General features: G+C 51.4%; 2 protein-coding genes across 3 annotated transcripts; both read right to left on the bottom strand.

The window, feature by feature from the left end:
- Nucleotides 1-292: 292 nt before the first annotated feature.
- Nucleotides 293-7017, bottom strand: si:dkeyp-75h12.7 (uncharacterized). 2 transcript variants are annotated; one of them, XM_048971324.1, is made up of 8 exons: nucleotides 5059-7017; nucleotides 4577-4672; nucleotides 3603-3723; nucleotides 2437-2609; nucleotides 1950-2134; nucleotides 1581-1800; nucleotides 1338-1456; nucleotides 293-1171 (listed from the first exon to the last, which is right to left on the bottom strand). In XM_048971324.1, the coding sequence occupies exons 2-8, from the start codon at nucleotides 4647-4649 to the stop codon at nucleotides 674-676; spliced, it is 1389 nt and encodes a 462-aa protein (XP_048827281.1). In that variant the 5' UTR covers nucleotides 4650-4672; nucleotides 5059-7017; the 3' UTR covers nucleotides 293-673. The 2 variants fall into 2 exon arrangements, with proteins under 2 accessions (XP_048827281.1, XP_048827280.1); XM_048971323.1 differs by lacking the exon at nucleotides 5059-7017 and adding an exon at nucleotides 4803-5025.
- Nucleotides 7018-7166: 149 nt separating this feature from the next.
- tesk1b (testis associated actin remodelling kinase 1b) lies at nucleotides 7167-20692 on the bottom strand. The gene is made up of 10 exons (XM_048971271.1): nucleotides 20513-20692; nucleotides 14293-14414; nucleotides 12812-12860; nucleotides 12442-12588; nucleotides 11671-11753; nucleotides 10729-10819; nucleotides 10417-10500; nucleotides 8812-8898; nucleotides 8631-8718; nucleotides 7167-8280 (listed from the first exon to the last, which is right to left on the bottom strand). Exons 1-10 carry the CDS (start codon nucleotides 20690-20692, stop codon nucleotides 7241-7243), a joined length of 1971 nt encoding a protein of 656 aa, XP_048827228.1. The 3' UTR covers nucleotides 7167-7240.
- Between the last annotated feature and the right edge of the window lie 122 nt (nucleotides 20693-20814).

Raw genomic sequence — 20814 nt, 5'->3', positions numbered from 1 at the left:
GGGCAGCTTCCACGGTGGTCACATGACCGAAGACTGCTACCCCCCACCACCATCACCACAGTTAGCATCAACTCTGGGACAGTGCAGCGTGGAGGAATTTTTCATTTAAAAAAAAAAAAATGCAGGAGTCAGCAGTTGGTGTCCAATGCTGGCTTTATGGAGCATGTCGGGTTAACGGTCACACCTTGGGGCGCAGAATCACGGTGCACGTCGCAAGCGCAGAGTTTCTGTTTCCCTGAAGACTAACTCGTCATGAAGAAAAACAATACAGAGTATCATCTATATTGGGGGGGGGGGGGTAGGGGGGCCAGGCAGATGCAAAGCACAGAATAATAACATGCAGTGGGCTGTGGGTGGAGGAAAATTGGGGGTGGGGGTACTCAAGCGCATAGCTGGCCAGCGGTGTGTGGTAGATCTGAGTCAGCCTGCCATCTCCCAGCCCATTCATCTCTCATCTTGGCGCAGAGACCGTAGCCAGCACTGCCTGCATCAGGCCTGGGGGGTGCGATGGGGGGGCGGAGGCATGCTTATCTGCAGCACATAACTACTGCTGTTACTGATCCAAAGGCAGCACCAGCAAATGTAGGGGGGCTGTATCACACAGGCCCACCCATGTCACCTGGTCCACTTTGATTCCGATTTGGTTCCTATCTGTAAGTTACAGACCCGTACATCAATCATCAGAAAAACAAAAGTCAACTGCAGGTTCCGTCTGGCCCAGTTCTGTGCGCTCTGCCAGGGGGGCAGCTTCCTTCAATCCGGTTGGACCAGGAAAGTGGATCCAGTCCTGGAGAGCCTCCGCTTCAGGGGGGGCCAGCCTCACCGAGCAAAGAGGGATGTCCCAGGGCCCCCCGCTCCCTAAAGGGAGTTGCCGCATTCCGTCACAGGCTGCCAAAGAGCCCATAGGGGATCCACATGACCTCACCGCCTCATGGTCCTGCAAGGGAATGCTGCTTGCCTCCCAATCTTCCCAATCCTCCTCACCCATGGAGTCGGGACGAAGCGGGTTGTCATAGTAACCACATGGAAGGCTGAAGTCATCCCGCAGGGCGTCTGCTGCCGCGGGCAAGGCGGGGCTGGACACCGACAGGGACAAGACAGACAGGTGGTCTCCAGCACAGTCCTCCGGTGACATGGCCAGCTCCCGGGAGGAGAAGTCCTGCAGAGAGCCCTGTGACAGCCGGGGGACAGGGCTCAGTGAGAAGGAGTTTCACATGCATACGCAGTCACATGCACACAATCACATGCATACACGATTACAGACACACAGCCCCCACCCCCACAGTGCTTGTTAATGTGTTAATGAGCTCATGATGTGCCAGGACGATGTAGCACACCAGTGGTCTGGGGAGAGGGGACTCAGTCGACGGCCAGTATCTTCTGAAGAGGAAGAGGATGGCTGCAGAGATGAAGAGCATACAGCAAGCCCCCAGAGTCACCGGCAGGGGCTTCAGCACTACACAGGAAACACACGCGTGAAAACATGCTCGCAATCTCATCTCCCACTCGCCCGTTCACTCAACCCAGAAACGGCTCCTTTTGTTTTGACCCTTTGACCTTTACAGGGGGAGGCGGCCCACCTGTGACCCCGGGGGCCAGGGAGATGCAGCAAGGGGCAGCAGTGGCGCTGCCCGTGAAGTTGGCCACTGCACAGTAGCTCCATCCCTCCTTCAAATTCTCGAATTCAAAGCTCAGCTGCTCCTCCATGACCTGCTGGCTGTGTGTCTGCCACAGGGGCAGATGGAGGAGGTGGTCACAGGTGGAGGAGCAGGTCGCTGGGGCACCAGAGAACACCAGAGGCTTGGGAGAAGGGCAAGGAAGAATGAATCAGAAGCTTTAGGGCTCAGCTCCCAGAAAGAGTTCCACACTACACTGACATAATACAATCGATGATATAGCGATGCAAGCAAGCAGGAGGCCAGCTAGGAAAATGGAGGCAGTAGTGGTACCTGGCCTTCGCAGGGTTGGTGCACCTCATACACCGTAATGTTGGTTGTGGGCCTCATCACCATAGCAACAGAGCAGGTCTTTTTGCCCGGGCAGAGGGACCTGCTGAGAGAGATGGGGAACCACAGTTCTACCCTCAGCCGGCTTCCATTGAGAGACAGGGCAAGGGTGGGGGCGCTGAAGACCACTGAGAAGAGAGCAAACCATCATCAAGCAGAAGGGAGGGACCCCAAGCTGAGTCCATTTCTGCAGCCATTACGGTTTGGGTTTTATGGAAGAAAAAAAATCATACAACACAACTGGATTTGTGTACAACTGAGATTCCTGTCGCTAATGACAATTCCTGGGTTAATACTCTTTTTTTTTTGACTAGTTGTGACCTCAGGACTAAAATACTCCACACTAGTTTCAGAGAAGCGTACGCCTGCTCTCCTGACCTGCTACAGGAGGACACCCAGTGAATGAGAGCGCTTGTTGTGGAGAGCTTACTTTCAGAACTCAGATCAACCATGCGCTGCCACGTCCAGGCTGGATGTTCCCCAGGCATCGTCCTATTCAGCCGGACGAAGTTGTACAGGTCTAAGCTGCTGAAGGCCTGTGAGAGGTCACAGCTACGGGAGGTCACGCCAGTGCACTGCAACACCTTCTTCCACTTGGATTTTCTGAGGGGCAACCAAAGGGCGAAGGAGAAAATGATTCAAACTCAATTTCAGATTCAAACGAACTTTTGTCAAGTTAGGCGCAATCGCTGTTACCCCAGGCAAAACCACAGACTCAGCAAAGCCAGCTCACTACCTGTCAGAGCTTGCAAAGATTGTATCCATCCATCTTCCATAACCACTTAAGTATTACAGGATGACAGTGAGCTTGGGGGCAGAGGGACACCCTTACTGTATGCCAGTCCATCAGCGGGTACGAGCCCAAACTGGTACTTAATCTGAGAAGTTTTTTCCCCCCTTACTCTACTCGCATCACAATTAATTAATAATATAACTCAGTCACATCAGTCTGAATTAGAGGAGGGAGTTTCTGAAAGCAAAGACTGATACGACGGTTAGATTAATAACTCTGATAAAGTATTACACAAAAAACGGCTTCACTATGCTTGACAAAAAAAAAACAAAAAAGGATTTCACACCATGTTGAGACATTACAAGAGAAAGAGCAGATTAATCACAAGTGACTCATCTACATGATTTTGTTTCTGAGGTTTCTGCAAACCACAGACGAGATGCTCTCGATCGCGTCCTGACGTCTCAACTCGTGCATTTGCTCCGTGAAACGTCTCCCTGACATTTGCTGACCTTAAGCATCGACCGGAACTAATCTGAACAGGGCTCTCCGGCTTGCAATTTGGCAAAAGGGGGTCTTCTGTACAGAGAGGTCTACAAATAGACAGACTGACATACAGGGCATATGACAGGGGATCCTGGCACCTTTTTGTTGCAGACTATAATGAACATCTTTGAAAAAAGTAAGGAAATAGCAGGTGTTCCGTTCAGGCCAGCGTACATGGATCTTCTTGTCCATAAGACAGCACTTTGTATGTCCAACAGCAGGTTTGCCTCCGAAACATCTGCCTAAATCACGTTCTACAGCGGAAACAAGCAGGCACCCACAGCCTTGGTCACACGGTCTCACACGAACAAACTTACCCCTGTGTATGGGTCTCGACCGTGAAGGTGGTGTTGGGGGGCATTGGGGGGCATTCCCAGTGCAGGAAGCTGCCCAGATCCAGAGTTTGGAGTGTCACATTACATGGGGGTAGGGAGAAGCCTGGGTGTCACATAAGGTCACAAAATAATGAGCCTTCAAACAGGAAGAGCACTTCACACGCACCTCATTCAGGTCCTAATCCGGTCCTAAGGGACCCACAGCCGGTCCACATTATTGATCCCTTCCAGCTCCCTGGTAGAGAGCTGGGAGGCAGCAAAAACATGGACCGGACGTGGGTCCCAAGGACTGGACTGGGAAACACTGCTATGATCACTTTTGCTCCAGCTCCACTAATCCAAGTGTCACACTTACTAAATCTTCACATTATTTGATCAAGTGTGTTGAGCAAATGAATACTAAAATGTTCTTTAAGATGCAAGTTCACTGGTGTGGGCCGCAAACTGTTACACAAACGATAATTACATGTTTAAGAACGAGGCAGTGCAACAGGTTGCCGCGAAACAAACTGAAGGAAATAGCTGTCAAACGACAATAAATTTCTGGACAGCACAGTCGGTGCTAAGCAATTACAAGTCTCTGCAGGACAAACCCAGCATGAATAGAGCAGCCCATGGCCAACGAGACCAGTTCAAGTCAGATGGGCCAGGTAACCTAGCCGACTGTCAATGGTAGCGCTAAGTGGGGTATCCCTGCCCTGCTGATGCTGACTTTCACTACACCTATGCGTAAATCAAGGAAAAGGGAATCCCCCCCTGCTGAACTAAACAGTGCTGTGAAAACCAGAGGGATTCTTCCTCCTCAAGCGACTGAGTATTTAGCTCTCCGTTATAGCCAGTAAACAACCCCCTCCACCCATTCAGTCAATCCAGCAAATCATGAAATAACGAACTTGGTAAACAATCTAAGGGAACTTCCCTGAACAGAATACAAGCGGTACGGAATGAGCACCCACCTGGTGAGGACGTGTCCGCATGGACACTCAGGACGAGGACGTGCAGGAGAAGTGACACAGCGCTGAGGATCATCACGGCAATGACCTCTGTTCCTACTGAAGACAGGGAAGGACAGAGTTAGGAAGAAATCATGTTCAGTCATAACATTTGGGCAGCAGATCTGAAAGGTTCTATGGTATACGACAGTGTATTCAAGGGGCGTGGTGAGCGAGTCCGGAGACTGACGGCAGAAAGGCAAGGCGATCCATCACAGGCCACGCGCAGATACGGTACTCGCTCAATCTCGCCCCCTGGGAAAGTGACAGGACGACACCGCAGTGATAAGGAAAAGAGAGAAACCATAAGGTGGGGTAACGGCAGATCAAAGAGGAAGGAAGGTGTAAGAGGAAAAAAATAAACTGGAGGAAACGAAGCCGCGGAGTGCACAGCTGTGCCGAGGTTTTGATGGACAGCAACGCAGAAATGCCATGTATCTACATACCTCCTTAGTCTGCATTGAGTGCTCAGGGGCATCTGAACAATGCAAGCGCTTAGGAAAATTTGCATAACTAAGTGTAGGCTAACAACCAGCTGTGCTTCAGTATCCACTTATGTGGTGCCCCGCACTGCCCCCTGGTGGACAGAAACAGTTAAGTATTATACAACTACGCGAAGAGTCACAACCGAAATTTAATAAATCACTCGCACACAGACACTTAACATTCAATACATTTATTTGACATTTTCTTCACTAGGAATCTCAACACTTGGTTTAAAGCTGGCAATTCAATTCCAATAATAATAATAATAATAATAATAATAATAATACATTAAGTGCTTTGTGGGGGGTGGGAGGGGGTCTGGAGGAGCCTAAGCCCCCACGCTGCTGGTCACTCGCTCATTTGCTGGATCGATGCGTCATTGCTGGGGCCAAAAGGGGAGGGGCTGGCTGTACAGCGGCAGTGGCCCAAACAGGAGTACTGAGCCAAGGTCGGGGAGGGGGGAACTGCCGGGGTCATAGGTGCTTCCTCAGTTTCCATGCCTTCTTGTGCTCTGAAGATGAAGCACATTAAAATGGGACTCAAGACCATCGGCCCTAAAACGTATTCAGTCAGCTCTCTGTCTCCTCACTCCTTTCCACGTGGTGTCTGTCTCGAGCGCACGGCTCACGCTGTTCACTCTGATCACAAACGGTCCCATTCAGCAGCCAGTTTCACAGGCGAGCATGACCATTGCCGGTGTCAGCGTCACCAGCAGGGGGCAGACTTCTGAACCGGCTCACAGGTTAGTATTTCTGTGAAACAATCAGGACAGAAGGGGGTGTTTCCAGTTTGCTCCTCAGTTACAAGGAATAGGAGTTGTAATTCAGCTGCACGTCTATCTGGGACGGGCCTTCGAGACAGAGCGATGGTGCCGCAGCCCGTGCACAGGCCCGCAGAGGGGGCCTGACAGGATGGCTGGCTCAGTTCGAGGGCAGAGTCACAAACACCTTACTGCGATCCGCACCAAAACACCACTTTCTATGGTCAGACCCAGCACATGAACTGCAGGTCAGCTTCCCCATTCCTGCTCAGCAGAAGCGGTCAGTCAGGGAGACAGATCACAAATAAAAACGAAAAACAAAACCAAAACCTAACCTTCCCCAAGGGCAGAGGCTACACCCAACCCCCAAACACCACAAACCGCTAAGGAGGGATGCTGGGATTGATGGCCCATGTGGTCATCCCCCTCACATACGCGAGCCACGCAGGGCAGGCTATACATACATGTGCACAAACATACAAGTATACGAGGACATCTGGAATAACGCGGCTTCCCGGATTTAAAAAAAAAAAAAAAAAAAAAAAAAAAAAGATAAATAAATATAAAAAAAAAAAAACTGGAAAGAGAAGCACCAGTTTAAGGTTGGGGAAAAAAAAAAATCCAACATCAATAAAGATTACACTGCAGAATACTCAGAAGAGTACATGGTAAGAAATGTTATACCACTTTTATTTCACCAAATTAAGAATAACATCTTTTTATTATCAGATAAATATCAGTTTTTTTCCCCCCCATCAGTTGGAGGCAGTCATTACATCCCGAGTTTTGCGCTATTCCAGTTGCATTAAAGACTTATGGAGGGTGGGGGGGTCCAGGTCTTCTCTGTCCTAGTCAGTTTTCAGACCACTAACACTCACCATACTGATCTCAGATCAGGAGGCAGGTTGGGGGAGGGGGGGGGGGAAATCATGCAATAAAGACAACATGCTCAAAATCTTAACATCCTCCCTGTTTCCCCCTGCAAATCCCCCTCCCAGACCCCCGGTCCAGGCCCAGGAAACACAAGCAACCATTCCCTGCGATTACATAAAACGGTATTTCAAAATATATTACACATGGTACACACACTCACTCGCACACAAACACACACTCACTCACACGTGCCACTCCTTCTAATGTGCTCCCCTTCTCCAGTTCATCAAAGCTTACAGGGGCATCATACTCTGATTTGCCATTTAGTGATCTGAACACCAAAAATCATCCTACTGCCAATATCAGTAATGACATCAGTAGCAATAATCTGCATCATACCAAACATGAGCCATTACAATAAAAAGGTGCACAGTATTCTCTTCTGTTTTTTTTTTTTTTTAACAGGTGGTGTGAAAGCGACTTCCACAGGCCATCCAGTAGGGGGCGATCTAAGTCTGAGCACCCGGGAGGGCCAACCCCGGCTCCGATGACCCTGTGGAGGAGGCCAGGCTTTTGCCGCTGTGGCCAAGCAGCCCCCGTGCCGCGTCGCCGTTCAAGTTCTTGTAGGGATGGTGGGGGTTCCGGGCTCGTGGGGGAGTGCGCAGACACACTGAAGAGAAGCTCAGCCCTGCCAGGCAGCAGCCAGGACAGGAAATGACCTCGTCCTGCTCCAGGCCGCTTCCCCCAGAGCTGGGCAGCGGGAAGGGCGCCGCACCCGCGGGCGGACTGTGGTACCCGTTGTCGCCATAGCCCAGGGGTCGGCTCATCACCACGGTGCTGTTGTTGTTCTCCAGGTGGGGAAGGGGAGACAGGGACGAGGGGCTATTGGAGATGGGCAGGTCCCAGCCATTCATCACCGGGCTGTTGGTGAGCGAGGGCTTTCCCGCGATGGGGACTGGACCATCGGGGGAGCTGGTACAGTCCATTGGCTCCACAAGACACAAATTCTCCATTTCCCCCTCTTCCTCCAGCCGGTCCAGGGGGGACATGTCTAGGTCCAGGGGGACGCCCGAGTCATCCATAGTACGATGCAAACCCTCACCAGCCTCGTCCTTCCTCTCCGGAGCCTCACCTTCCTCCTCCTCCTCCTCCTCACTGTCTGTATCCTGCAGCATCGCCATGCCCTCTGGCCGTGCATCGTGACTGAGGTTGGCAGCCAGCAAGGGCGCGCCCCTCAGGTCGGGCGTGCAGGGCAGCGACTGGCACCGCCGGTGTAAACCCCGCGGGGGCTCCGCCTCGGTGGGGCTGCCGCAGGTCTCTGGGGGCGGCGGCAGGGTGAAGGTCAGCGAGATGACAGATTTGCTGGGCGTGTCGAAAAGCTTGATCTTGCCCCCGTTCAGGTCCTGGCGCAGGGAGAAAGGGTTGACCCGAGCGGGCGTGCCCAAGGTGGGTGGCACGGCAGGCGGCAGCATGTCCGACTGGCTCCGGGACAGCCCCTGATCGCCCGGGGCACAGAAGGACCGCCGTCGCCGGGGGCAGCTGGCAAGGGCTGAGAGGGACACAAACAGCAAGTCAGGAAAAAAGTCCCCCAATCCATACCCCAAAACACAAAGTACGACGGGACAGAGGTCATGTGGGGGGGTTTCTAGGCGCCACCCAGGCCGCTGATGTATTCTGTAATGTCAACCTTTGACCCACAGAGGTTTCCAAGTCCCTACTTGGGAGTTTTTGGTTCTGCCCCCATTTTTTTACGTTGCTTCTTTCCCTCCTCCCCGATCATGTACCGTCTTGGTTAGACGATGCAGCAACGCATTGCCACACACTCATGTTAAGTGCCTTGGGGTGACTGTTGTGAAAGGCACTATACAAAAATAAATCCCACTGAATCAGCGCACTGACCCTGAGTCACAGGCTCTTCCTTCTCCACAAGCAGGATTTCCAGCTGTGCCACTAGTTTGATGAAGGGGGGCCGCTGGGCAGCACACATCTGAGGGGAGGGGAGAAGAAAAGAGCATGTCAGGAAGGCTGAGGAGGCATCAACGCATACGAGCATCTCTCCGGACATCTGAATGCGTCTTACGTTGCAGCAGGAGAAGGCCAGGTCCAGGAAGGAGGGTGGACAGTCCCCCACCATGTTCCGGAAGGCTTCCCCATCCAGCCCAAAGTCCTGCAGCAGAGGCACACAAAATCAGGACACACTGACCCCAGAACAGGTGACAGGCTCCAGGCGCACAGGGGTTACAATCAAGACAAAGAAACCACCCCAAACAAAATAAACACCATTTAAGCCCTTTCCAAAGTATAAGCCTCCTGTTACCAGCACAGAAGTACGATCCGCCACGCATAGCTGCGAGGGGTAAAAAAGGCATGGCATGCATTTCCTAAGATGCAGGCAGCTGCAGCAGGAACTGCATGAAGATTCTGGAGGAGACCCAGTTAGTGCAAACAAGGTAATGCCTGTGATTCACCAGCAGAGGGCACACCCTGTGCAGAGAGCTCAGACCAGGCATGCTCACATTGTACTGCGGCAATAAAAATGCTCGCTGATGCTGGACAGTGGAGGCAGATGAGTGGGGGGGAGCAGCAGGTGACGTCAAGAGGCAGAAGGTGCTAGTCACACACACACACACACACACACACACACACACACACACACACACACACACCAGGTTTCAGCTTTTCAACACCGGTTCATAAACCATTGTTCAGTTTCATTTCCATGCGGTCCCCAGCCCCCAAGCCACCCCCCCCCCCAATCAGCGAGTAGTTTTCATCTGCGTCTTTGTGCAGAGGACTGACGTACTGCCACTTTGGGGACGTGCAAAGGTCGACTCACTGATATGCTGTGTACACAAACGCGCACACACACTGCTCAGTAACTCATACAGATATTCAACATCCTCCACGGGGCGATTCTCCAAATTCACCCACAAAAAGGCTGTGAGACTCCCACACACACACACACACACACACACACACACACACACACACACACACACACACACACACACACACACACAGCGTCACTGTAGACAGAGCGAGCGGCTGGGCTGCAGCGTGGTTTCACAGGGCCAGATGCGTTAACCGCCTCAGCAGAGATCTTGCAAGTTAGGACTGGTTGGGGGTTACTGCGAATGGATAGACTGGTTGGGGGATTTTGCCAAATGAAATTGGGAACCGTTCCGAAAAGCAAAGTTTTGACACGAGTGAGGTTAAAGTCCTCAGAAAAAAGCACCTGGCTAATTTCAGGAGAGCAAACAGAGATTCCTGATTGAGCTGCAACCGTGGGAATGTCGGTAATCCGAGGAACAGCCATGGGGATCAAGCGCAGAAGGTCATACTGGGAATATGATGCATGATGGGCATATGGGCATGATGACACACGTGGAAGCTAGAGGAAACAACGCTAAGAACGGACCCTAGGCAGACTGTAGCATTAGTCAATCTGTTTCGGCAAATAGTTATTGCTGGTTAAACACACACACAGGTGAGCACAACGTCACGGCTCATTGGGAGAGTTATCAGTCCAACGGTCTCCAACCTGCCCGACCGAGGTGATACGGGCACCAAACCCATACGAGATAGCTATGCACGACCTCTTCTGGCACATTCCGCAGCAGGGAGGTCCGTGTCCGCATGCACGCCGCGTGACACCTCCAGCGCCCCCCACAGGAAGCAGACATACCTCGGTGCGGGGCAGGTAGTCTGGGTCGGCTTGTATCCGGGCGATGATCTCGCAGAGGATGATGCCGAATGCAAAGACGTCCACCTGCAGCCGAGGGGGGGGGGGGGGGGGGGCGTTGTTTAACAAGGTCACATGATAAAGATCCATGACAACAGGGGCTGTCGCCAACTTTACAGGGTCAAAAAAAACTATATCACCAAGAACCAAGAACAAACAGTGAGCGCAAGTTAGAGATATAGGACGGCTAAGCGAGGCTCCATACAGGCACGAGCAAGGACACCTAAATGGAGACCACGCTCCAGGTGCCCCCACCTTCTCATCGTAGAGTTCCCCTCGCAGCACCTCGGGGGCCATCCAGTAGGGGGAGCCCACCACGGCCAGGGGCTGCTTCTCCACGCCGTCGCTGGGAAGGGGGACAGAGAGACACAGGACGGCTCAGTGACGCTGCACGCAGGCGGCCACCTGAACGGACGGCACCCCCTGGGCTGCGTGTCACTGTACGCGCACCTTTTTCCTCAGAAACGGGAATAGCGGTTGGACGAAGGGGAGGCGCCTCACCCCACCGCTGCCGTGTCACCCAAACCCAGAGGGACAGCACGAGAGCCCATAAACACCGAGTGAGGAAGCCAGGGGACAGTACAGGCAGAACCTCTGGAACAGCTTCTCCTTATTTGGAGAGGTTTCCAAAACACCCTGCCCCCCTGCGGCTGAGCGCGCTGCTCAGAGCAGGACCCACACTACACACGTGTACAGAGGCATACAGCAGCACACTACATGACCTGCGCTGGTGCGTGTGTACACACACACACACACACACACACACACACACACACACACACACACACAGTCACGGAGTGGGACCCCCCAGACATGCAGCAGAATTCCCTAGCAGAAGAGAAACAGGCGACACCATGTCCAATTTATGCAACTCGGAAGGGCATCAGTTAGCTCTGTGGTCATGTGACCAGACCGCAACATCTAGGTCTGAAATCCTGTGACATCTCTGTCCCCAACATGCAACAGAAAGTTCTAGAAATAAATCAGGGATCCCAGCCTCACTCGATGGAGCTGTGTGCCTTACGGTCTCCACAATGCCTCAGGGCAGAAACCTCCACCAATTGAACTTCATAGACTCTTCTTGGTAGAACCCCTCAGGGTCAATGGCAGGGAGAGGTGGGCGGGGAAGAGCACAGCAGTCACAGGTAACGCCCTTGAGATGGGGAAGGGGGGGGACTTGCAGGCGCCTTCGCTCACCTGTAGTCGGGGATTTTCTCTGCCAGGCCGAAGTCGCCGACCACGACGCTGTAGAGCCCATTCTCACATCTCACCAGACAGTTCTGCATTTGAGAGAGAGAAGACGGGCGTCACATGCAGCCACCCTCAGTGCGAGGGCAGCGTGGGAACACGGCTGCTTAAAGCATATAAAACAAACAGACCAGGACTCCATGCATGTGTGCACGCAAGATCAAAGGGTGCTTCCCAATGTGTGTCGCTAACCATACCCGTGTTCAAGTAGCCATTTTACATCATCTTAGTAGTTCCAGTACTTAGAATAGAAGTACAGAGGACAGTAAAAATCCCCAAATATAAAGGATATCTCAGCTGCATCCTTGCCAAACAAGACCAATCCCATGATTCATTGCACCCCAAGTTCATTCTGGGAAGGCAAGTTAGCAAGACTGGTCTTGCCAATACCACAAGTATGATCTTTGCATTCTTGGTATTGAAAAACACCTAAAAGTTTCTCAGACTTTAACCCTGAGCTCCTGGGCACGTCAGTGATGTCACAGGTCACATGACTCCACTGTGATTCAGTAGACAACTGCTGAACTGAAAACGGTAACCTCAGACTCAGAATAAGATGACCATGTGGACAGCAGAACTAGTTCTCTTGTGTACAGCCTACAGACTTCTCTAAGCAAAAACTACTTTCACAAAACATCTTATTAGGTTAACATGATCTGAGATGTTATTCCAAACATGTTTAAAAGGTGGTTTGACACAGAAGATGGGAGGCCTCCAGACCTTGGAGGTGAGGTCCCTGTGGAAGATGCCCTTATTGTGCAGGTACTGCAGCCCTCGCGCAATATCCAGGGACAGGTCCATCCTCACAGCCCAGGAGAGATACTCTTCACTGTCCAGCAGCTGCTCCAGGTTACCCCCATTGATGTACTGGGAGGGGAAAGCAGGGAAACATCAGCCAAGGATCGCATCTCACACACTACAGGGATTCTAAATGACCCACGCACAGGTCCGCGATGCACACCAGTTAGCCTGCTTACATGGGCTTTGACCCCAGACTGGGACCATCGGGAACACAGCCAATCAGAGGGCAGTTCTGAGAATAACCGAGAACAAACCACATCCCCAGAATGCCGTACAAAAGCAAGCTCACCTCCGTCAGGGCGTGGAGCTGCCCCTCGTGAACGCAGACCCCGACAAACCTGCACAGAAAAACAAAAAACGACCCAGAAAGACCATTATCCAGGGCAGGGAAGCCCAGCTCCAGTCCATCCGCATGGAGTTTGCATGGTCAGCCCCATGTTACAGCCTTGCAGTTTAGTGGCATCTCCAGATGGCCTGCAGTGCGTCTGCCCTGTGACGGACTGGCATCCTACACTGTATGTACCACTGTCTTGTGCCCTGGTCACTTAGGATACTTTTCCACTTCACTGTACCAGGCATTAGCTACTTTCCCTTTTCCATTGATTTCGTTGAGTACCAGTACCAAAACTAGCTAGAAAGAAATTTCTAAAAAGCATTTTGTTTAATACACATGGACAGGACACTATAGCGATGCAACTGTTACCCCAATATTTACAACACAAAAAAGGAGTTAATAAATTTTGCACAAACCTGACTAGGAGTGATTTAAATAGCAAAAATGAAAATGATTGTTTCAGAGAACGCATGCAGTGCTCATGGAAAAGCAGCAAAGTTAAACTGACATTTAAATATAGTAGACAATCTAAAAAAGGAAAAATTAACACTGCAAAGCTAGCCTGGGGTTTTTTCATGACAGAGTATAAATGTTGTAGTCAAACTCCCTGTGCTATAAATGTCTGTATAGAATTGAAAGTAAGAAAATATCTGATCGTTATCTTACTGGAGAGGTAAGAATTGAATGTGCATAACATGCGATGTTGGTATTAATATCACACATCGTCCAGCTCTACAATATATTACAGTCATTTTAAAAATTCAATATAAAATACCCCACCTCGCATAACAATGCGTTATGACGTCATTTAACACAATTTTTACGCCGGTGGAAAACCAACACCTTGAAGTACTGTACTTTGGGTACTTTCTTGAAGTACCAAAAGTATGGTACCTGGGGCAGTGTAAAAGTGCCCTTAGTTTGATTTAGGGACCGTGTCAAAAGGGGCACAAATCCTGTGTCTTCAGGATAAAGATACTGCTGCTTTCATCTGACTCAGGCGTGCAGCTGATCACATTAGCGTGGGGGGAGTAAAGCATTGGTGACACTTCAAGAGAGGAGCTGAATGCAGAAGCCACCAGGCACCAGAGCGAGAGCCTGTTGAAGCCTGAGGGTAAGCATGAGTCATGGTAAGAGGGTCTCCACAGACAATGCCTGGGTCAGGGCCTCTCCGCCAACAGAGCGGATGCAGAAAGAGAGCAGCGCTACCAGAATGGCTGAAAATTCATCCAGCGAACATGCATATTTTTCTGCGATATAAAATGAGATTTAGAAAGAGGAATTTCATCCGTTTACATCTTCTGTGGCTATTTTTACACAAAATTAAGGAAGGATATGCTTCTACTTGCTAGCACGTGCCCCTGAGTCAGCTAGTTGGGGGACATGTAAACAGGGGTCACATGACCGGGGGAGGGGGGGATGTTGGCGGAGCTGACCGGAGTATGTTGGGGTGGCACAGCCGGTTCATGAGCTGCACCTCCCGCAGCATGTTGGCTCGGTTACTGGCCAGCGTGTTCATCTTCAGCGCCATGACCTGCCCTGTGATCCTGTGCTGCACCTGGGGAGGGAAGCAGGACGGGGAGGGTGAGCGGTGGGTAAATACACAGGCAGTTCCCCTGAAAGCCCCTCAGGGGGAGGAACGTCCCAGGCTCATTAATCCTCCTTTTCATTCGCATGTTTTCAAGCTGGTGTGAAGGCTATGGAAACTGCTGAGTACCTTCGCCGAGGGCAGATCTACATCATTTCCAGAACGTTCCTCTGAAAAGCTCTAACTTGGGCTTCCCCACCAGCAAAAGCCCCTTAACACCCCACTAACGTGTGGCTGTCAGTGTTTAACAGAGAGATAACTAACGCAGACAAGACGACCCGTGAGACATGCACCAGGCCCTGCATGATACAGATCATGACCTGCAGTAGTAAAACGCCCGCCACCCCATCAGCAACAACGCCTCCCGAGAGCCGTTGTTTACCCCTTTACACACACAGGGCCCAAATGCAGATGGTGTCTGAACAGCAACCTGAAATAAAAGCGCGAGTTACAGGACTGTTTATAACACTGCGAGTTTGTGTATAGATAGATCATGCATGGGAAGGTCACTGCTTGACATGTGGTCTGAGTGTGGGACTAATCTACGCAGTACCTAGCAGGTCTGTCCCCCTGCAGTAGGATTAAGTGCTACTTTGGCCTTGCTTACTAATAGGCTTTCTGAATTCCCATCATCCACTGGGGCAAAATCCGGGCCAACTGACATCAGTGGCTGCAGTGACACGTCCACTGGCCAGGGAGCGACTCTGTACTTGAGCATATCCAGGACACGCCGCTACAGCCCCACGCTGCTGGGCCATTCAGCATGCACTGGAGCCATCAGCTCCCCCATATGATGCACAGGGATAGCAGACGTGCACCTGACTTGCCCCCATCTCTGCACATCTCACCGCCCTCCCCACCCGCAATCACGCATCACCATGGTCGGGACCAATTTTATCCAAGAAACCAAGAAGCTGCTTCTTTCTCAGCCTGACCCCAGTTCGTGCAAACTTACACTCATACGAAACACACAGTACCAGGCAGCACACACTACCTTCCTCCGAGCTCAGGACCAAAACAGACACAGGTCAAACCGCATTGCAAAAGACTGCAGGCGGCATCAAGACAGACGCACGCGAGACCTGCTAACAGCAAACAGGGGAGACGTCTAAATGCAGCAGGCGTGTCTTAACAGGCCCCCGTTCTGGTTCTACATCTGGGTTTTGTCCAGCCTCTCTCTCTCTAAGGAAGTAGGATGCTAAATGCCGAGTTAAATCAACAGGATACCACGTCCACGGCCGCCATGCACAGAAAACACGGTGCTGCTGTAGTTTAACATCCAAGAGGACAAACTAGGGAAAAATAAAGAATAAAATCCAAGTTGTCCCCAGGTACCTGCATGAATAAAAACTCCATCCATTTAATCCGTTTTGATTAAACTGAACGTCCCAAGCCTTGGTTTGATATTCTTGTTGGCTGTGAATCATTACTCAAGATTCATGTTGGGTTGTCCTGGGAAAGACCAGAGCACAGATACATGTGACTGAACCTGTAAGCATCTCCTTATCCTGGACAGGTGGGAGGCATGTGGGGGGGGGGGGGGGGGGGGAAAGAGTTTGTGCGAAAACTCAGGCCGCGGGACAGCAGAGGCAGTGAGCGGACAGGACGACCTTGGTTTGCTACAGCCTGGGACCCATCCGCCTACTGGGTACCTCCTGCATCTGCGAGGCATCACTCCTAGATGAGCAGGGAGGTCGATGGATACAGGCAGTACACCCACACACTAAATAAAACATCGCTTTATGGCACACAGGCATTCCAGCGCTTTAATAACACTACCAGCAGATCGATAGCTCGGTGTCAGTGCTGTTGGCTCAGGGTTAATCATCACCGACGTGATTCTGCGTCTCATTCCCAGAGCAGCCGACTTCCCCCAAACACTCCCATGGTCAGCTCACACTGGATGTCTGCTGATCTTCCGGAAAGTTCCCTGGGTCAATACGCTCTACCCAGCGGACCACTGCCGCTAGCTGAGGAGATGAAAATGCGGTGGAGGCGGGCGCCATGCCGCCGTAGGACGTGGCCCGGCTTACCGCCGCAAAAAGCCCGTCTGATTGGCTGCCTGCCTCCGTCACTTCACAATCCACCAACCAGATGGGGCTCGACGAGAAGAGCGGGGCGAGCAAGACAGCAGGAGGCTCTGACGGGCTACGAGGGATGCACAACACTGAGCACTGGCAGAAGGGACATTCTGGTTCTGATCTCCAGAAGGTCCAGTCCTATGTACCACATCGTCACCCCCATCCAAGCAAGACCCAGCACCTGTGGCCACATTCATAGTAGCCCCAAGGCAGGAGCTCACGCAGCCAGGAAAGGGATCCGACTTCCTCCAAGGCCACCGCTCGCTTGGCATGTCAATGAATTATTGAGTGTTACTCGCATAGCCAGTCAAGGACTGATACAAACAAGGCCCTCAAAGCAGCAAGCCGATCAAGTCGGCGTATCTGCCTCAAATTCCACATGGAGTTCATCTCCGAAACGCAAACAGGCTTCAAACTACAAGGTCGAGCCCCAGCTCACCACAACTCCACATACAGCCTCACTGCACCCCCCCCACCCACCACAGCCTGAGCCCCTCCCAGCTGTAAACAGTCAGCCTGGCAGCCCTGTGTCCCTGGCTTTCCCCAGGCTGCCAAGGACCACGGTGCTAGGAAAAGCTGCCTGTGTTCGATCAGAATAATAATTTTAAGAGCAGGGGCGTGGCCGACCGTTGCACGGCAACTGACGAGTGACAACAGGATAGACCAATGGCAGAGCTCCAAGGCATTCAGACAAACAGGAAGTCACGCTCGCCGTGACTGCTCCTATGAACCGAGCGGCAGAGGAAGTCTCACTCCCAGGCACAGATAAAGCAGCCCCCATACTCCAAAAACACTCCAACATCTCAGCACAGGAAGTCACACACCATGTGTAAACAAACGAAAGTAGAGGGGAGGCCGGAAGCTGGGAAGGAGCGGGCTACAGGCATGCAGGCCCATGTAGGGCCTACAGTACGGGCCCAGCGCAGCTACCATACAGAGGCGTGGCCCCAGACTCGCCCTCTGCAGGTGTTACTACAGAATAGCCAGCGTTTATCAGCAAGGACCATAATCACAGGCAAACAGGGGCAGGGCGATGGATGCAGGACACCTTGTCCACAGCTCCTGCACCACACCCTGAGATCACAGGACAGCCTACAGCAAACCATCACACCTGCCCTTTGGGGCAGGGGCTGGCCAACATCTCCAGCGCAAGGACCTCCAACATCACAGATCCCCCGGGGCCATCTTTGGGACCACAGCCATCCCAGAAGGCCCCCACAATCCTTGACAGAATGAGCCACACAGCAGCAGCTGGGGCATGACGGTGGAGGTTCACAGCATTGATGGAAAAGGACACATACGGAGAGTCGGGACCCAGAGGAGCGAGTTGGTCCACGGTCCATTCGCTGCCGGACCCTGAGCGACTCTGTGCAACCAAATGAGGACTGCACAACAGTCACGGTCACACTCGCCTGCATCGAGATTCCAGTGTGGTGCATAATAAATGTCCCCCCTCCCTGCCCCCAAGCCAGGCCAAATTTTAATCCACTTCCTCAACCTGCAAACCTGACTCCAGCAGTCACCTAATTAGCAGACTTTGCTTACTGCTGGAGGATGCCTGAGGACTGGGCAAAGGCTCAGAACCTCAGGCAGCTCTAAGAGGAGCATCAGAAGTACAGAGTGCTGTGGGCATAGCTGCTTTGCCTCACACGTTGACAGCAGGTTCAAGAGCATCAGGGACTCTCCCTACGGTCCTCTAGTGAAAACTGGCTCTTCGCCACCCTTATCGGCACCTTCCACAGTGACACGCAACCAAGCTGCATCTTTGGGGGGGGGGGGGGATGCACGAAGGCACTAGCGAGAGCCTGAATCACCATGACCCATAAACACCCCGAAAGCCCCTCTGACAGCATGCAGTGACATCAGTGAGCTCAGCCACCACAGGTTTCACTTCACACCAGTGGTACGTCTCCAGTGGTGATTCTTCCTTAGCAGGAAGCCGGGGCGGTGAGGGGTATTCAGGGTGTTTTACCAGGTGAGAGTGTCAGCCACAGATTAGGTCACAGATCCACTCTACCAGGACTGTCCTGTAGATTCCACCCAAAGACCCAGAAGGGCACAGTCAGAGGCTTTCCCCGGGAAACCAGGGGGAAGACCAAATCTCTCTGTGCAAGGGGAGGCCATGAGCGATTTGTTACTCAAACTCCTAAAGTCTCGTGCAGCTGAAATCTGCAGGTCAAAGTCCTCTTAACAGGGTTGAGGTTCCCTCAAAAAAAAAAAGTCTAGAGGACATTTCCTTCAGACACACCAATTAGTCTTTAATGTCTATACCAGCATAACATTTGATGGGGCCATTTCACACCGCGCCTAAAAGAAACGTTCACAATTCAGGCTGGATCACCTGATCTTAACACCCCCCACGGACTAAAATACCTCCTTGGCCTAGTTTCAAAAACCTACATTTTACCCACTTATGAATCAACATTTTACAGCACCTGCGAATAGACAAGAATGTCCCCCCTGCATTATGAGGCACCTCCAACCATGCATTTCCATCATTAATCCCTTTACAGGCTAAGAACTAAACCTAAACCGTGACCCGATCTGAGCTGCACAAACACAATGCCAGCCCCTTACAAAGGAGCCTGGAGGAGCAGCAACAGCCTCTAATGAGGGTAATCCTCATTAGCCCGGGCGACCACACTGAGCATTTCCCCTCAAAAACACGGCACAAAGAGGGCTTTGCTCCATCGCGCTTCAGACGCTCAGATTACAACAGTGAAGAGACAGACAGGCATTAAAGCATGCACAGATCAACGAACATCAGGTAATTTATAGAGACGGGGGGGATCTGTCCCGACAAGTGCACTTTGCTAAGTGTCTGTAGCATATTACAGAGGACAGCTTAGTGTGAATACCTACGAGTGTACAGCACGACAGCTGTAAAAAAAACATTAATGCATCACTGTCACGAACGACACGCCCAGCAGCGTGCGAGACCTCTATAGCCTATAAGCCAACATGGGATCAGTTGCATGCAGGCACATTATCAATAACCGCTGCACGTTTGGTACATGCAGGAAGCTAGTGCATTTCCTGCTGGACAGTGCATATTCCCCTGCACCCTGAACCTCATGCATTTACAAACCAGGTTCAAAAACTTACCTTGACTATACTTGGGGGAATATGAAGGCATGACTGCAAAATTCTGGTCAGTTACTTTTCCCCCCTCCATTTCTCATTTTTATTAACACAAGAATGTTTTACCCCCAATTTCCTGACCCTTAACACAAAGGTGATCTGGTACATAGCCAGATAGTCTTGCTTTGCGTGTCTGACTTCAGTTAAAAAGGTGGATAAGGGAACTTTGAGATTTATCTTGACGGTTCCAGCTGGACAGAGTCCAGAATAGTGTACATTAACGGTCAGCTGACGGCAGGACTTTGAAAATCTGTAATAACTACTCAGAAATGCAGCTTCAAGCCCTGTTGTGATCAGATACCCCTTTTCTTTCTGCCCCATCTAAGGGTATCCTAAGGGGGGCGCAGTCAAGCACTAAATGCACATACATACTCATAGAAAGTTCTCTTAGATCAATTACAGAAGGTTTCGCAATGGCACGTGCTTAGGGCTTTGGCACCATCATATTACATAAGTAACGCTGCACAAGTCTTTGGTTCAGGGGACAGAGGAGTAATAATTACGCAACAATATTAACGTTTATAACAAGCTACAGAGCAAGTTATTACTACTGCCTGTCTAAACGCAAGAAATAAACGTATATACAAGTGCAAGACTGTAAAATTCAATGCTTTTTCATAATGAAGTTAATTGCCGTTTTTAATGTGATTGGATTTAGCATTAAAAAGGAAAATGTAATAGAAAATTACATGTTTATACCAAGACGTGTGTATATTATATACATTTACGTGTATAATAAATATATCACACACACACACACACACACACACACACACACACACACACACACACACACACACATATAATACTACATTATATGCATGTGCCCGTGCAGGTGGGTCTCACCTTGAAAACCTCAGAGAAAAAGCCCGAACCGATCTTCTCACAGAAGAAGTCGTCTATCCGGGCCAGACTGGACACGGCGCTTCGCAGCGCCCGGTACGACGACGGCCGGATCCGGTTCGGTCCATGGACGCCATGGACCGGCGGCTCTGCCGCCTCCGGCTCCGGTTCGGCGTGATCCATGCGGGCGATGTAGGTGCCACCCCGGGTGTTTACATGTCCGCTCGGCGACGGGAGGAGATTCGGAATAACTGCCGCCTTCCGGGCTCTTTTTCGCGAAGACGCGCTGAAGACGTGTTCCTAAA

Source organism: Brienomyrus brachyistius, chromosome 12 (genome assembly GCF_023856365.1).
Source record: "Brienomyrus brachyistius isolate T26 chromosome 12, BBRACH_0.4, whole genome shotgun sequence".
Classification (NCBI taxonomy): Eukaryota; Metazoa; Chordata; class Actinopteri; order Osteoglossiformes; family Mormyridae; genus Brienomyrus; species Brienomyrus brachyistius.
Note: the sequence above shows the minus strand (reverse complement) of the source record. Positions and strands in the feature narration are given on the sequence as shown.

Coding starts and splice junctions, on each gene's coding strand:
- si:dkeyp-75h12.7 (XM_048971324.1), bottom strand. CDS start 4,649: ATGATCCTCAGCGCTGTGTCACTTCTCCTGCACGTCCTCGTCCTGAGT. Junction 2,610..3,602: donor GTCGAGACCCATACACAGGG/GTAAGTTTGTTC, acceptor GTTGCCCCTCAG/AAAATCCAAGTGGAAGAAGG. Junction 1,172..1,337: donor CCCCTCTCCCCAGACCACTG/GTGTGCTACATC, acceptor CGGCTGTCACAG/GGCTCTCTGCAGGACTTCTC.
- tesk1b (XM_048971271.1), bottom strand. CDS start 20,692: ATGGATCACGCCGAACCGGAGCCGGAGGCGGCAGAGCCGCCGGTCCAT. Junction 12,589..12,811: donor AGCTCCACGCCCTGACGGAG/GTGAGCTTGCTT, acceptor TTCCCCTCCCAG/TACATCAATGGGGGTAACCT. Junction 10,820..11,670: donor GAGAAAATCCCCGACTACAG/GTGAGCGAAGGC, acceptor CCCCCTTCCCAG/CGACGGCGTGGAGAAGCAGC.